Here is a 16,722-nt window from a genome sequence, read left to right on the forward strand (position 1 = left end):
CTGATAAGTTTGGCCCCTACCCATGAAATTTACTATTTTGGTAGGTCTTCCTGCTCTACATCACTATGCATTTAGTTTTTCTTAAACGTGTTGTTCTGAAGATTTTTGAAAAGTGGCCAATTGTGGGCAGTTTTTGCCCCGCCCCTAAGGCCCCACAATCCTGAAATTTAAAATTGATGTCCCCTTGTTTCAAAGATGCTTCATACCAAATTTAAACAGAATTGGAATGATAGTTATCAAGAAGTTATAAATGTCTATTGTTCACACATGGTCAGAACCAATACCCTGGGGATCATAAAATTTACAATTTTGGTAGAGGCCTCCCGGCTCTACATCATTATGCATTTAGTTTTTCTTGCATGTGTGCGGCTCGTCAAGATTTTTGAAAACTGGTCAATTTTGGGTAGTTTTTGCTCCGCCCCTTGGGCTCCAGGAGTCCTAAAAATTTTAATTTATGTCCCCCTTGTCCAAAAGATGCTTCATACCAAATTTGAAAAGAATTGGAAAGGTACACTCTGTAGTTATCAAGAAGTTAAAATATTCAATTGCTCATTCACGACGACGGACAACCAATTGCAATAGGACACCCCGAGTATTAACTCAAGTGACCCAAGTATACGAGATCTAGTTATATTCCTCCGCAACAAGAAAATAACGAAATGTTAGATATCACAAGACTGGTTATAACAATTTGTTTTCACTACTTGGAGGTTTGCTATAAACGTATTTTCTGTATCCGTCAAAATTCAGTGTCCATTTTTGTTTTCTCAGCTGATGCAACTTTCCTACATTCTAGTGAACACGGGCAAGTTAAAAATGGACTCCTCGTGACCCCCAACTGAGAAAAATCCTCTAGGGTGGATCCCTCTCCTCAAACATTTCTGTATCTGCACATTTACTTGACAAGTAGTACACATGTCATTTGCAGCTAGAAGATACCCCCCCCCCCCCCCCCAAATAAAAATTCAAACCCATTTGTATTGGTCCCATTTTACAAAATGTTCTTTTTCTCTATACAGGTCAAAGTGCCTCATATCGAAAAATTATTACATGTGATACCTCTATTCTTCTCATTATTTTTGTAGCTGGGTTATACTACCTTAGAAATTCCTCTCATTTCCCAGCACTATATACACTAGGATTGCAGTTACTCCCCTTTGTCCACTTTCTCAGTGCATGGAGGAGGAAGGCATTCTCTGTATAAAATCTCTCAAGATAAAAGACAGAGTGGCACCTTCCTTCAATGAAAAAGTTTCTTGTGTTATGCAAATGGAAGGTAACTTTCCAGTGCAAGCAAATCAAAACCGTATGTAGTTGTACTAGCAGAACTGTTAAAACTTCAGAAAATAAGCAGAAATTACATCAAGGACTGGTAAACAATTTATTAAATGTCTCTAAATTAATAACAGAATGGAATAGGGAAAATTGTCACACACAAAAAAATGGGGTGTGGTCTTCACATCTTACCTCCCAGGAAAATGGATTTGAAGCTCTGAAAACACGATTCCCTGTTAAATATCACAGCTAAAGAAAAAAAAAAATAACATAGCAAATCCGTCCACTAGTTTCACGACTAGAGAGCTAGTTAAACATAAATATATGTATACAGCAAACCGTTTGGCACCTGGAATACACGGATCGTATGATCTTTTGTACTAAACAAGCAAACAAGTCAAGAATTTCATGTAAATACAAAAGCGAACAGAAACTTCTGTTAAACGTAAAAATCCAAGATCCACAACCAAAGAAAACGAACAAAAATGTCCAAATTTCCAACTTTTTTCTTGGAAGAGTGCATACAATCTTGATTTTACTACCTACTTAAAATAACTGAATATTCCAAAAGTAACACAACTGCACCAATTCAGATATACATGTAATGAGAAAAAGTCAAACGACCAGATTTCTGGGAGGCCATTCGCGAGACGAGCACCCGACGTACGAGAGATTGGTCACACGGCGGGAAATGACGGCAGTTTGTTTACTTAGCGTCCTTCTCTGCTTGAATGATTTGCTTGATTCCGTTGTACATTTCCTGAATCGCCTGGTACTCCGTCAGACCGAGTCGTCGCTTGTTGGAGATGTCGTAGACTCCTCCCACACTCTCTGTGTTCTCGCCGTGAATACCTAAAACAGTTTTACAAACATCATTCATTTTTCTACTGATTTAAGTAAACTTTTATTTTCTGGTATGTTTTTTCCAGGTGAAGATAGAAATGTTCCCAGTAAATCCATGACCCAGACATGAGCTTGATTTTATCGATACAACAGCATTGGCCTCCAGGGTAGGTGGAGACTGAATCATCAGGATTTTGAACACTTTCATTTTTTATATCACTTGCTAAAATTGAAGTAAAACCCTTAGAATTTGTTTCCACTTAAAGATTTATTTTACTATCAGTGTCTTGACTGCATTCAATCTCAGACACAGTCTCTTGTTGATTTTCCTATCAGTGTCTTGACTGCATTCAATCTCAGACAGTCTCTTGTTGATTTTCCATCTGTTCACTTGTCAGGATGGTCAGATGAAATGGGTTCCTCACATAAAGAGCTATCTTTAGTTTTAAAATATAAAAATTTAGACTTGTTTTTTCTATTCCTCTAATCTGACAGTCTAAGCAATATCTTCCCAGTCAAGTACTAATCACTGATCTTATGTCATATCCCCACACAGTCAATTTTTCTAATCACCGATCTTAAGTCATATCCCCACACAGTCAAGTTTTCTAATCACTGATCTTTAAGTCATATCCCCACAGTCAAGTTTTTAAACAACCCCGATTCTTTATTTCATAGAAAGAAACGTGTAGTGTCCGAAACCTTGACAAAATGCTTATATTCAGCATGGAAAAAATAAATTTCAAATATGAATATTGGAAAACTAGATTTCGTTTCCTTCAAGCACTCTACTCTTTAGAAAAAATACTTTTTGGGCAAGATAAAAACTTATTTTTACCCCAGTGCAACACTGTTTTCTTGATTGTGTTTCACCTGAAATTTTCATTCAAGTTGTCTTTTCTGGTTCAGTGGTTCATGAGGAAGATTTTGCATTTTCACTATTTCTCAATTTTCTCCTCTTTGAAAATATGTGAACAATTTTGAATTCCCTTCACCCAAGGTTGCTTTATAGCAACTTTGATAAAGCAACTTTGGTATATATATATAAAAAAATTTAAAAAAATTAAAAATCGCTCGTGGTTATGGAGAACAAGTCAAAAATGTGCAATATTTATGGACGGATGGACAAATGGATGACAGACAACATGTGATCAGAAAAGTTCACTTGGCCTATGTAAAACTTTACCTCTGTGACGGACAACAGGTGATCAGAAAAGTTCACTTGATCTATGTAAAACTTTACCTCTTGGCTGCAGTTTGTTATCGGCGCAGATCTTTTTCAGTGCCTCCTCATTCTTGGCGAGTTTTGGAACTTTGATGTGGACACTGGCTCGGAGCGTTGTACCCAGGTTAGTGGGACAGTAGGTCAAGTAGCCATGGCGATCACTGTACGCAAATTTCAGACTCTTTTCTAATTCTTTAATGGCCTAAAAGCAACATACATTAATAGTAATGGTGTTATAGCTCTGTTAGCAACCTGCAAACAAAACACTAATAATCACATCTTATGCATTCCACTTTAACACAAATTCATAATCATCCATCAAAATTTGGCTGCACAGTCAAATTAATACAACCCATTTATCTTTACTCTTGAATTATATTATATCAACCCTCTCCCCACTTACTGACCAATGTAAAACATGGGAGTGTCCCTCCCCACTTACTGACCAATGTAAAACATGGGAGTGTCCCTCCCCACTTACTGACCAATGTAAAACATGGGAGTGTCCCTCCCCACTTACTGACCAATGTAAAACATGGGAGTGTCCCTCCCCACTTACTGACCAATGTAAAATATGTTAGTGTCCCTCCCCACTTACTGACCAATGTAAAACATAGCAGCTTCCCTCCCCACTTACTTTGACTAGGCGTCTGTAGACTTCTCCGACATCGCCTCCCTTCTGCATGGAGATAAATCGGAGATGGTCCTCCTCGTTAATCCAAACCAGGAAGGTCTTGTCGGTATTGAAGAAGATTCCTCTGGCCTTTGGCCAGCCATTGTATCCACCGGCATCAGCCAACATCCTAATAACAAACAAGAATTCTAGTTTTTCACACAATTTTTCTATTCACCGGCATCACCTAACATCCCAATAACAATAAAGAATGCTAGTCACCATATTGGAGATTTTTACACAATCCCCCCCCAATCCTACATAAAACTTTCCTGTTGTCTTTTGTCTGACATGTTGTACAAACTTAAACCTACACATCTTATGATGTTTTCATACCATTCCAACATTGTTCCTAGAAGGAAAACTCTAGACTTTTGACTCAGATGAGATAACTACCGAGTTTGACTTTATAACCCTACCTCCTCAATCCTTGAAATGCCGAGTCTGACTGAAAAATCATAACTTATGCACTGACTGACTGTCGTTCACAATAACTCATGTACTGACTGACCGTCGTTCACAATAACTTATGCATTTACTGGTCGTCGTTCACAATAACTTATGTACTGACTGACCGTCATTCACAATAACTCATGTACTGACTGACCGTCGTTCACAATAACTCATGTACTGACTGACCGTCGTTCACAATAACTCATGTACTGACTGACCGTCGTTCACAATAACTCATGTACTGACTGACCGTCGTTTACAATAACTCATGTACTGACTGACCGTCGTTCTCTATAACTTATGTACTGACTGGTCGTCGTTCTCTATAACTTATGTACTGACTGACCGTCGTTCACAATTACTTAAGTACTGACTGACCGTCGTTCACAATAACTTAAGTACTGACTGACCATCGTTCTCTATAACCTATGTACTGACTGACCATCATTCTCTATAATTTATGTACTTACTGGTCGTCGTTCTTGAACATGAAGTGGTCATCGATGAGTTGCTGGTTTTCCTCTGGGGTCATGGTTTCCAGGGAGTAATACTTTCCAGCCAGGTCGTCTTTCAATCCCTCCAGCGCCTTTTTCGTCATGTTCTCCATCTCCTTGCGTTGCTACAAAACAAAATGTCAATGTGAAATCACTTTACTTCAACATAGTTCACTCCCAGACTTTCATTGTTCTCTTTCATACACAAATCTATAGCTTTTCTTCAAAATATTGTTGCCTAGCATGTTTGTACACAATATTCCTACAACAGTCCTTAGCCTATTAGTCTGTACACAATATTCCTACAACAGTCCTTAGCCTAATAGTCTGTCTGTTCACAATATTCCTACAACAGTCCTTAGGCTAATAGTCTGTACACACAATATTCCTACAACAGTCCTTAGCCTAATTGTCTGTACACAATATTCCTACAACAGTCCTTAGCCTAATAGTCTGTCTGTATACAATATTCCTACAACAGTCCTTAGACTAATAGTCTGTACACAATATTCCTACAACAGTCCTTAGCCTAATAGTCTGTCTGTTCACAATATTCCTACAACAGTCCTTAGACTAATAGTCTGTACACAATATTCCTACAACAGTCCTTAGCCTAATAGTCTGTCTGTACACAATATTCCTACAACAGTCCTTAGCCTAATAGTCTGTACACAATATTCCTACAACAGTCCTTAGCCTAATAGTCTGTACACAATATTCCTACAACAGTCCTTAGCCTAATAGTCTGTACACAATATTCCTACAACAGTCCTTAGGCTAATAGTCTGTCTGTACACAATATTCCTACAACAGTCCTAAGCCTAATAGTCTGTCTGTACACAATATTCCTACAACAGTCCTTAGGCTAATAGTCTGTCTGTACACAATATTCCTACAACAGTCCTAAGCCTAATAGTCTGTCTGTATACAATATTCCTACAACAGTCCTTAGGCTAATAGTCTGTCTGTACACAATATTCCTACAACAGTCCTTAGACTAATAGTCTGTACACACAATATTCCTACAACAGTCCTTAGGCTAATAGTCTGTACACAATATTCCTACAACAGTCCTTAGACTAATAGTCTGTACACACAATATTCCTACAACAGTCCTTAGGCTAATAGTCTGTACACAATATTCCTACAACAGTCCTTAGGCTAATGAAAGCATGAAGAATCTTTGTTAGAGATAAAAAGTTTGCAAGAAAAAGGGAGGAAGATAAAATATCATGTCTACCATTGCCTCCCAATATAAATCTTCATCATACATTAAAAGTCCATCAACACATTGAATTGGAACTTCTCTTGGTTCATTACTGTCAAGTTGGTTTGTGTTGTTACCATAATGGTCAAGTACACTTACACCTTACAACCTGATCTATTTCAGAGTTTAGTCCTTGCAAAATATATAGTGAAGTATTATCAATACCACCAAGGTAGTGACCGCTCTTGTCAACCTTCACCTTATAAACATTAATACAATATGTATTAGACCTAGGCTAAACATTAATACAATATGTATTAGACGTAGACTATATTGAAATTTTTAAATATTAATCGTAAACTGTAATAAATATTGTTTATCCGTCCATTATTCAGCTTTAGAGAAACTATATCCATTAATTAGTTAAAACATTAAATCATTATTTGTAACTCAATTAGAGTGCAGGGCTTCATGGAAGTCCAGGACACCGTTCTAAGCTAGACCTGAACATACTAAATCCTTCCAACACAAAGTTTACACACGACCAACAGAGGATGGACAAATACTTTCAGCTCAGGTGAGCTAAAATTCTTGCATTAAATCCATGGCCAACAGCGACCTTAAAAGAAAATGCTACACATTGGGATCACATGCATATTTTATCGGTGCATATTTTATCGTCGACATTTTCTTGGCCAAAAGAGCATGTATACAGCAACAATACAAACCTCATCATTTGCGACTGGGGGGAAAGGAAAACCCTCGTGGCTTCTGCCGACCCGGATACGTGTGGACAGAATGTACTCTCCGGATGCGTCCAGTGGATCGAAGCCTAGATTGTCCTGAGGTCCAAAGTCACACTTGGGATGTGCAACTTTGTCCACTTTGTGGTAGTCACAGATGACGGGGTCAAGGAGATCTTTGAAGGTTTCATAGCCCTCTGGATCACAGGCGTACACTCCCACATGCGAGTTCAGATTCAGGGCTCCTAAATCGTAGAAATAAAGTTTTATTTCATGTCTCATAATTACACCCAAGCAATCTAATCAAAATTGGATCTTTGAACCACTCGTGTAAATCACTACACAAGGTAGCCAAATACGGAGCCCATCAAAGGATCCATTTCTAATTAGATCGACTCCAAAGTCTCTTAAACAAAAGGCCAGTGGGCCTCAGCACTCACTCGAGTGTCACTCAAAAAACACTTTATGTTCTTAGTACAATGAGTGCATCGTTCAAATTCCAAGATCTAAATGACCTCAGTTTTTGCGAAAGTGGCCTTTTCTTCTGATGCATCGACATTAAGAAATTATTCTAAGTTACTTTGATCAATAAATCATAGCTCAGGCTAAAAAAAACAACAACAAAACCTTTTGTTAAAAGACCAAAAACAAGAGGCCCACATGCATATCAGTCACCTGAGCATTATTAGCTAAAAGTATCACTACTCCAAAGGGCTATGAAATCAAGAAAAAGAATTTACATGAAGTACATGTAAAATTTTATTTTATTGAAACATTTGAAATCTTAGTTTTTGATATATACTCTGAACACATGCCTATCAGTGCCTATATACATTAGGCCATGCCAATTTGTAATCTAGTTAGTCAGATTCGCCGCTTCTATTTGTAATAAATCCAAATTATAATAATTATCAAAAAATAATATCCGCCCGCGTGTTTAAAAATATCTGTAATTTTTCCCCCGACTTTTTACAACAAACGCACAAATTACCTTGATGTATGTGCTGACAAATAACAGAAGTGCGGGCTCTCGAGAAATTTCCTAACACTGTAATACTATTTAGAGAACATCACCAGCGTACGATTGATTGTTTGATTATATAATGACTAAAGTCATATAGAATATATCACTCACATTAAGACGTTACCATTGTCGGTGAAGGGCTCGTCAGTAGGTCAACATGGCCGTCGGATGGCAGAAAATTCAAAACAAGCGAGTTTATCGGTCTGTAGAGACGATTATAAAGGATTGAGAGGTGGATAAAATATACAGGTTGGTAATAAAATGTTTACAATTAGGGAATGAAGGGTAGATGATTGCCCAATGCTGGAAAGTGGATAAATACATCCCCAAACGTGCGCAGAAAATCTTGCGCCGTAAATTGCACAATATTTATGTTACAGGAACTGTAGCGTTATGGTCAAAGACAAGAATATAAAACCATAACGCTACAGATCTGCAGCTATGCTCGTTTCAAAATATGTAGACTTTTATATTTCAGTTTTTGCACAATTCATCTACTTCTTTCAGATCATGACATGTGTTTTTGAGTTTGTACATGTGTGTGGTCATGCTTGTGTGGTACGTACGTGTGCATGTATGTGATGTATGCTTGTGCTCGCGCGTGCATTGTGTGCATGTATGTGGTGTGTGCGCGCGTGCATGTTGTGAAGGAGAGAATCCATCCTGTAAAATGAGAAAGAAGAAAAAAATAGCCCATGAGGTTCAAGATAATTTAGAGTCAAATTTTGATTAGAAAACCTCAAAGTTTCAGCTCAGGCGAGTTAAATATGCCTGTATGTAAATTGACATGTATTATACCTGGTAACACTCAAGTTCTCACATACAATCAAGATGTTTACATCACAAGTGGCCCACAAAATTTATTATCCGTTTCAAATGAGAAAAAACATTGCCATATTCTCGAAAGCTTTCTAGATCTACATTAACTCCGGCTGCACCACTCGCCCCGAGTCTTTCCTTGTCAAGGTGACCCGGCTCCATTAAGAGCAGGAAGGAGGAAGTCTGGCGGATTGTCTTATTTGTGCATGAATCTCCACTTCCGCTGTTACATTCCTTCCTTCTATAATATCAACTTCACTTGTCCTACCAGATGTATTCCCCACAGGTGGCTTATTCTGGTGTTGATTCATCAATATTCATTAAATAATGACTGTTGCCAAATTAGTTTGAATTTAAGGTGGGAAACGTAACTGCATGTAGTCTCACAACATGTAAAATCGATTTACAATTTATTGAATCTAGTATTGGCGACCTTGAAATAACATTGATTTTCTAATCGCATAAATTTTCATCGAGCCGGCATTTTATGGGAGTTCCGCGTTGGTGGATCCAATTCGAGAGGAGCATATCTTTTACTCTGATTTTTCCCCCCCAACAATCACATAGGCCTATAGAAGGGGTTTGGCTTCCCTCCAAAATGTTTTCCACGGGATTTGTGTAATGTGACGTCACGCGTCAGAGTAACCGACTGAAAAGACCCGAAGTTGGCAAGGTCGAAGAGGACATGAAAAAAAATGAAATTACAAACCAACGCCCTACTTTTAACATGGTGAATTGAATCAATCTTTTCATTATCAGATCGAATATTAGGTTCTCTTTGAAGTTCGACAAATACATAATTTCTCTGACGACAGTATTTCAATCACCGGTTGCTGATGCCTACCTGAACGAATACAGTCTGCTATAGTGCCGCCGAGTTTTGTTTTCTTGTCCTTCAATTTCTCATAAAGTTCTGGTTTCAGGTGCTTTTTAAGCAGTGACGAACTCTCCCCACCATTAAGAAAATCCCACAATTCTTTTTGAGTTTTCGGCTTCTTATTCTCTGCCATTTTTTCCTGTGTGTTGCTTTTCCCACTAGTGTTAGAAGACTGTGAGGCCAAATCGCTGCAATATTGCTTGTACATTGCGCTTAGTTTTGTATGATGTCTCCGATTCGTTACCTAGGCACTGGCTGAGTGTAACGAGTAATTTCATTGGCTAATCGAGCCAACGACCCCTGCCATGGTCGATCGCTTTTAAAAACATAGTGCGTACGAATTGTTCAATGCATTGATAAACATGTACCGGTCTAGCTTACAACTGATGACTCAACATTCAGAATCTCTAATATAAAGGTCATACGCGAACGTTTATACTCGGACGCATGGATTTTACCTGTGAAATAGCACGTGCGTACAGGTGCACAATTATGTAACTCTCACTCACCTGATCGAATGCAGTCCGCCAGAGTGCCCCCTAGTCTGGTTTTCTTATCCTTAAGTAATTTATACTTTTCCGGAGTTAGGTGCTTTTTTAGTAAAGATTTGCTCTGACCCCCACTTAAGTTGGTCCACAACTTCTCCATCTCCGAGAGGCCGTGTGGTTGAAATTTCCGCACAGGTGCCTCGCGTTGATTGAAACTCTCGAGCTGGTCAATGTAATGCTTATACATCGTCGTGTTAATTTGAGGAAAAACTGTTTAACTCAAGAAATAAAATGAAATAAATCAAAACACCCAATATTTAAGCGGTTGCCAAGTTTAAGATCTCTCCCAATCAGTAATCCTTCGATTATCGGTAAAATGAATCCAGGCACACAGCGACGGCCTCGGATCTTTAACAGCGACAGGCACGAGCAAGTTTTTTTTAAAATAATTGATCTTTTAAAATTCTATACAAGGCTTTTGATAAATTTTACAGGCAGTGATCTTATAAATCCTGCTGGCTATGTCGTCAGAGCTATACTATTTTCTAATTGATTTATTTCAGATTTCAATGTTTATGAATATTAAATGAGTATTGCACAGGGATCTCACCATCGTATATGATACAATGATAATAATAAATCGCATTTAACATAAATACGATATCGCACAATTAGTTAATTATATAGTCCCCTAATTATAAAATATATACGTGCTTCGGTATTTAAAGTTTGGTAAAGTTTGTCCGGCTACTCTCGGTAAAGTATGCCCGGTTATAGTACCGGCCGGTTCTGGCTATATATCTTGCAGGATTTGGTTTAGTACAATACGATATTATTTTTCCTGAACAGAGGAGTAATGCAAGTCCTTCTGAAGAAACTCTGATAATATTAATTATTTAATTGTAATAATCCAATTAATTTGTTCCATTTTCCGACCAAATCTAACCGAGTGTAAAACTTGACCTTTGCCAACTTTAGGGGTGTGAGGGGGGTCCCACTAAATTCATCTTCACCTTGATTTGATAAAAAAAAAAAAAAGCCCGTTTCTGTTAGAAACACATTCCTATGGTCCACTCCATCATTGGAAACAGGTAGTGGCCGGATGACAGAAGGAGAACGAGTACTGCCTACTTATCAGTACATGGAGGCGAGGAAACCAGAAAACAGAAGTACATATGCAAAATTTCATTGCTTGCAGATCAAAGTGTGTAAAATAGATAGATAATAGATAACTAAATGAACAGCTGTTATATGTGGAAATTGACCACCTACAAAATATTTAATTAAAATTGTCAACCGGTCCCTCACAAAATGTTGAGTCAGCAGATTGTAAAATAACAGTTTGCATTAAAGTGCGCGAAGAGGGAGACTAATTTTAACATAATTAACTCCTGGACAAATCAAACGAACAGAAGGTCCCTTTTAGGTCATCAAACGTCGACCTGTCCCCCGTTGATGAGGGATTATATGCAGGCCCAGGAGAGCGGAAAGGGGGGGGGGGGCTCTCTTTTCGGTTAATTGAAATTTGCATAGTTCTATTTCACGCAAAAATTGCCCAAAGGCATCCCCTCCACCCACTTTGCAACTGTTTCCTACGGGCCTGATTTGCTCGTGAAACAATTCTGACATTTGTATATACACAGTCGCCTACCTGAGCGAATGCAGTCGGCGAGAGTTCCCCCCAATTTGGTCCTCAGGTTCTTTAGTTTCTCGTACCGCGCTGGTGTCAGATGTTTCTTCAGAAGAGACTGACTGGCATTGTTCTTCAAGCGCTTCCAGAGATTGGCCAAATCGGACATTTTGGTGTGAGGTGTTGTTTTTTTCGACACAGACAGAATGACCTTTAAGACATTCAGGTAACCTACGAGCTGGTTTATCGATCGAATGAACGTCAAGTATGACAAATGGGTAGTGTGTGTTTAATATACCTGGCGATTATCCCATACACCGCCGTGTTCTCGCATGAAAGAAAAAAATATAGCCATTGGTACCGACGAGAGAGAACGAGAAGGGAGAGCGAGAGAAATGGGGTGAGAGCGAGGGAGAGAGAGAAGAGAGGGAGCGAGAGAGAGGGAGGGGGATAGTGAGATGGGGTTTGTACGACGTAGACCCTGAATCACGCAATATTAGTGCAGTGTAACTGGAAAGTTATTAATTTGCAAATTAATGCAAAATTGACCTGATTTGACCATATAGACTCTCTGGAAAACCGCCTTAGTGTCATCGACTAGAAAACGACAGACTAAAAATGTAACAGGCTCGGTAACCTCCTTGAAAGGCATACAGAGAGTCAGAAGTCAAAAGAGTAAAGCAAACGTCACACGTAGAAGGTAGCGCAGAATAAGGGCGGAAGATATGATGATGTGAAGAAACAGGGCACGAAAACCGCGCACTCAAACGCGACACACAAAAAGGAAGTGACCACTTGAATACCAAAAGGACAAAAAATTCAATGATAATGTAGATCGACGAGACGTTTAGATGAAGATTTGTTTGAACCCCGTGTTCTAACACAGCTAGATTTACATGTATAAATTGTCCGCGAGAGGTCCCTTGTTCATTATTAATGTAGTAGAACGGGAAAGAAAAAAATGCAGCGGACCAGACCGGGATTCAAACCCGGGTCCCAGAATCTCTAGTCAGGTGCTCTACCAACAGACCAGACCGGGATTCAAACCCGGGTCCCAGAATCTCTAGTCAGGTGCTCTACCAACAGACCAGACCGGGATTCAAACCCGGGTCCCAGAATCTGCTCTCTACCAACTGAGCTAACTGGCCACCAGCGATCGAACCCGCGGGCTGACCGCTACAATAGTAAACATTCAGGATAAAAGATCTGACACACTACACATCTAGGTTTGTCAGCCTGACACTTCTGGGTTCTGAGAATATCCACTTCCTTTTAACCCAACCTGTATAAGACATATCTCCAGCTGACCACTGTCTCCGCACTTCCTATTTATACTTCAGAATACCGTGCTACAGCATTACCGTGTCCTAGTTAATAGGCTACCGATAACCACCTGACCAACGGTCAATTTCAAGAATATATTATTGATTACACATTTTATCTAATTCCTGCGCCCAAGATCTCATTAACATGTCCAAAAACTCAGTTGAACATATGGTTTCTTAACTATTTTTCTCATTGTTACCTACATTTTTTTTTTTGTGATAGTAAACTACCCCAGAAGAAAGATACAATTCTTTCTGTATTGCTCTATATTACTCTCTCTCTCTCTCTCTCTCTCTCTCTCTCTCTCTCTCTCTCTCTCTCTCTCTCTCTCTCTCCATTTCCAAAAGAAATTGTTCGATCGATCGAGGAATATTGCATTCTACATCTACATGGTATGTTGACAATTCATTGAAGTTCTGTTTAAAGAAAATTAAATCAATAACTGTGGGGGTTTTTTGGACAGTGAGTTACAAGTTATATTATTTATTTGCACAATTCTTTGGCAGTCATCTTTGTAGAAAAAAAAATACAAAAGCATAAAACATTGTTATGGTGTGCTGTAACGGTACTTTAAACCCGGAAGTTGATAATGGAGAGCTTGTGTAAATATCTGACGTGAGTAGTACTAAAGTCTAAGAGAGCAGCATAAACCATGCGACGATTTCATTTTCTAAAATCAAAGGGAAACCATCCAATACTTAAAGGACATGTGGAAGTACTATGACGTAATAAATGTATGATATTTACATACATATGTAAAACAGTACTAATATTTGAATGCATGCATAGTATAAGAAATTGAAATGACATCTTAAGAATCAGCACAATCTGTGTAGATAATTTAAGATAAATTACAGATTTGAAACATGCTCGCACTCTAAGAAAATGCTACTTGCAAACACTATTATACGTTATACCGGAAACAGGAACTTATCTTTGTATTCCACTATAGGATTACCCATGCAAAGTTGTTTTTAGCAACTCCGACTTTGTATTAACAAAGTTCATGTAGGATAAGGGCGAAAATATTTAACGGGGACAATTCCCAGCATATTTTTCGTCATAGCTTTCAAATTCATAATGCACATAATTTTACACATGTATGCATGATTCACTCAGCTTGTCAGAACACAAACCTAGGCATTCCATGTAAGTGATGGCGTGTGTGTGTGTGTGTGTGTGAGAGAGAGAGAGAGAGAGAGAGAGAGAGAGAGAGAGAGAGAGAGAGAGAGAGAGAGAGAGAGAGAGAGAGAGAGAGAGTTATGAATTAGTAATTAAGGACACTCGATATACCGTATACAGTGAACTACAGAAGAGTTCTAACAGTTTGAGTGACCAGCCCCTGATTCACATCTCACAGTTAAAAACAAATGTTTTTTTGTTTTTTTTACACTTTATACACAGGTGCTTGTCATTTTTAATACAATCTAAAAAAAAAAAAATGCGTCTTTCTGTAAACAAACTACATTTATGAATACTTTGCTTACAGAAAGTAAATTATTCAGAATGTCAATCATCTGTGACTCTTAGTAGGGACTTTACTCCTTTTAGCTTCTTGTTTGCAAAATACGGAATGTTCAAGGATTTCCTTTTCGCGAAAATCAGCATGGCTACCGTGCCTTGAGTTTGGTCGCTGAATTTCATCGTAGTTTGAATGGCAGGTCAGAGATAAACATATCTCCCCTTACTATTTTCAATTACATATAGCGCACCGGGGCTTCTGTAGGGGTACACCATAAACATTGTAAACGTTATTAAGGTGGACGTCTGAACAGTGCCCACATTATTAAGGTGGATGTGTAAAGTACTCACATCATTAAAGTGAATGTGTAGAGTGCACACATGATTAAGGTGGATGTGTAAAATGCGTACATCATCAAAGTAAATGTGTAAAGTGCGCACATCATTAATTCTTTAAGGCTGATGTGTAAAGTGTGTACATCATTAAGATGGATGTATAAAGTGCGCACATCATTAAAGTGGATGTGTAAAGTGCGCACATCATTACAGTTGGTGTGTAAAGTGCTCACATGATTAAAGTGAATATGTAAATTGCTCACATGATTAAAGTGGATGTGTAAAGTGCGCACATCATTAAAGTGAATGTGTAAAATGCGCACATATTAAAGTGAATATGTAAAATGCGCACATTATTAAAGTGGATGTGTAAAGTGCGCACATCATTAAAGTGAATATGTAAAATGTGCACATTAATAAAGTGGATGTGTAAAGTGCGCACATCATTAAAGTGAATATGTAAAGTGCTCATATCATTAAAGTGAATATGTAAAATGCTCACATCATTAAAGTGAATATGTAAAGTGCGCACATCATTAAAGTGAATATGTAAAATGCTCACATCATTAAAGTGAATATGTAAAATGCGCACATTATTTAAAGTGGATGTGTAAAGTGCGCAAATCATTAAAGTGAATATGTAAAGTGCTCATATCATTAAAGTTAATATGTAAAGTGCTCACATCATTAAAGTGAATATGTAAAGTGCTCACATCATTAAAGTGAATATGTAAAATGCTCACATCATTAAAGTGAATATGTATTAAAGTGGATGTGTAAAGTGCGCAAATCATTAAAGTGAATATGTAAAGTGCTCATATCATTAAAGTGAATATGTAAAGTGATCACATCATTAAAGTGAATATGTAAAGTGCTCACATCATTAAAGTGAATATGTAAAATGCTCACATCATTAAAGTGAATATGTAAAATGCTCACATCATTAAAGTGAATATGTAAAATGCTCACATCATTAAAGTGAATATGTAAAATGCTCACATCATTAAAGTGAATATGTAAAATGCTCACATCATTAAAGTGGATTTGTGAGTATCCACATCATTAAAGTGGATTTGTGAGTGTAAACATAGTTAAAGTGGATTTGTGAGTGTAAACATCGTTAAAGTGGATTTGTGAGTGTAAACATAGTTAGAGTGGATTTGTGAGTGTAAACATAGTTAAAGTGGATTTGTGAGTGTAAACATAGTTAAAGTGGATTTGTGAGTGTAAACATAGTTAAAGTGAATTAGTAGGTAAGGCTCACATTATTAAGATGGATGTTTTAAACGAAAGTTCACATCATTAGAATGAATTTCTGTATTATGGTGGGTGTGTAGAGAATGCTAACATCATTAAGGTGGGTGTGTTAATTCATGAAAATGGATGTGTTATGACTTGTGTGGTGATGTGCTGAATAGTGTTATAATAATTGATTTAAAACAATTATAGATGTAAGCACATCATTAAAGTGTTTTAGTGATTGACATTTTCTGACATCATTAAAGTGTTTTAGTGATTGACATTTTCTGACATCATTAAAGTGTTTTAGTGATTGATAATAAAATTGGAAGTGCTGAGCTGTCTAGCATGGATGGGTGTCGTAAATAGATTCAGTGTACATGCTAACGTCGTCAGACAATTGTTGTGTCTTATCGTCTGCTCTGTGTCATCTGTTGAACTGCCGATTCAGACAGTAATTAAAGTTAGAATGAAAACTTCGACACAACTGCTAATTATCTATTTTGCAGCGTCCACTTCTCTAAAATATCCATGGGGCTCTGACAATGTTCCTGCTCTATCCATATGGTAGAACCATTTAAGATCTTCACAATACGACGTATACATGTT

The 16,722-nt window shown here is 37.8% G+C and overlaps 1 protein-coding gene and 1 long non-coding RNA gene across 2 annotated transcripts in view; both read right to left on the minus strand.

The window, feature by feature from the left end:
• Nucleotides 1-10,537, minus strand: part of LOC125677116 (taurocyamine kinase-like) — a 33,380-nt gene extending 22,843 nt beyond the window's left edge. The window contains exons 1-6 of the mRNA XM_048915093.2: nt 10,143-10,537; nt 6,899-7,158; nt 4,940-5,088; nt 3,981-4,146; nt 3,362-3,545; nt 1,986-2,127 (exon numbers count right to left, since the gene is read on the minus strand). Coding sequence (XP_048771050.2) covers nt 1,986-2,127; nt 3,362-3,545; nt 3,981-4,146; nt 4,940-5,088; nt 6,899-7,158; nt 10,143-10,368 — 1,127 coding nt within the window. The 5' untranslated portion in view covers nt 10,369-10,537. The remainder of the gene's footprint in view (nt 1-1,985; nt 2,128-3,361; nt 3,546-3,980; nt 4,147-4,939; nt 5,089-6,898; nt 7,159-10,142) is intronic.
• On the minus strand, nt 7,969-10,132 carry LOC130053030 (uncharacterized). Its single transcript, XR_008801471.1, has 2 exons — nt 8,736-10,132; nt 7,969-8,600 (listed from the first exon to the last, which is right to left on the minus strand). It is a non-coding gene; the product is annotated as an uncharacterized LOC130053030 (long non-coding RNA).
• Nucleotides 10,538-16,722: the final 6,185 nt, after the last annotated feature.

This window comes from Ostrea edulis, chromosome 3 (genome assembly GCF_947568905.1).
Source record: "Ostrea edulis chromosome 3, xbOstEdul1.1, whole genome shotgun sequence".
In the NCBI taxonomy this organism is placed as follows: Eukaryota; Metazoa; Mollusca; class Bivalvia; order Ostreida; family Ostreidae; genus Ostrea; species Ostrea edulis.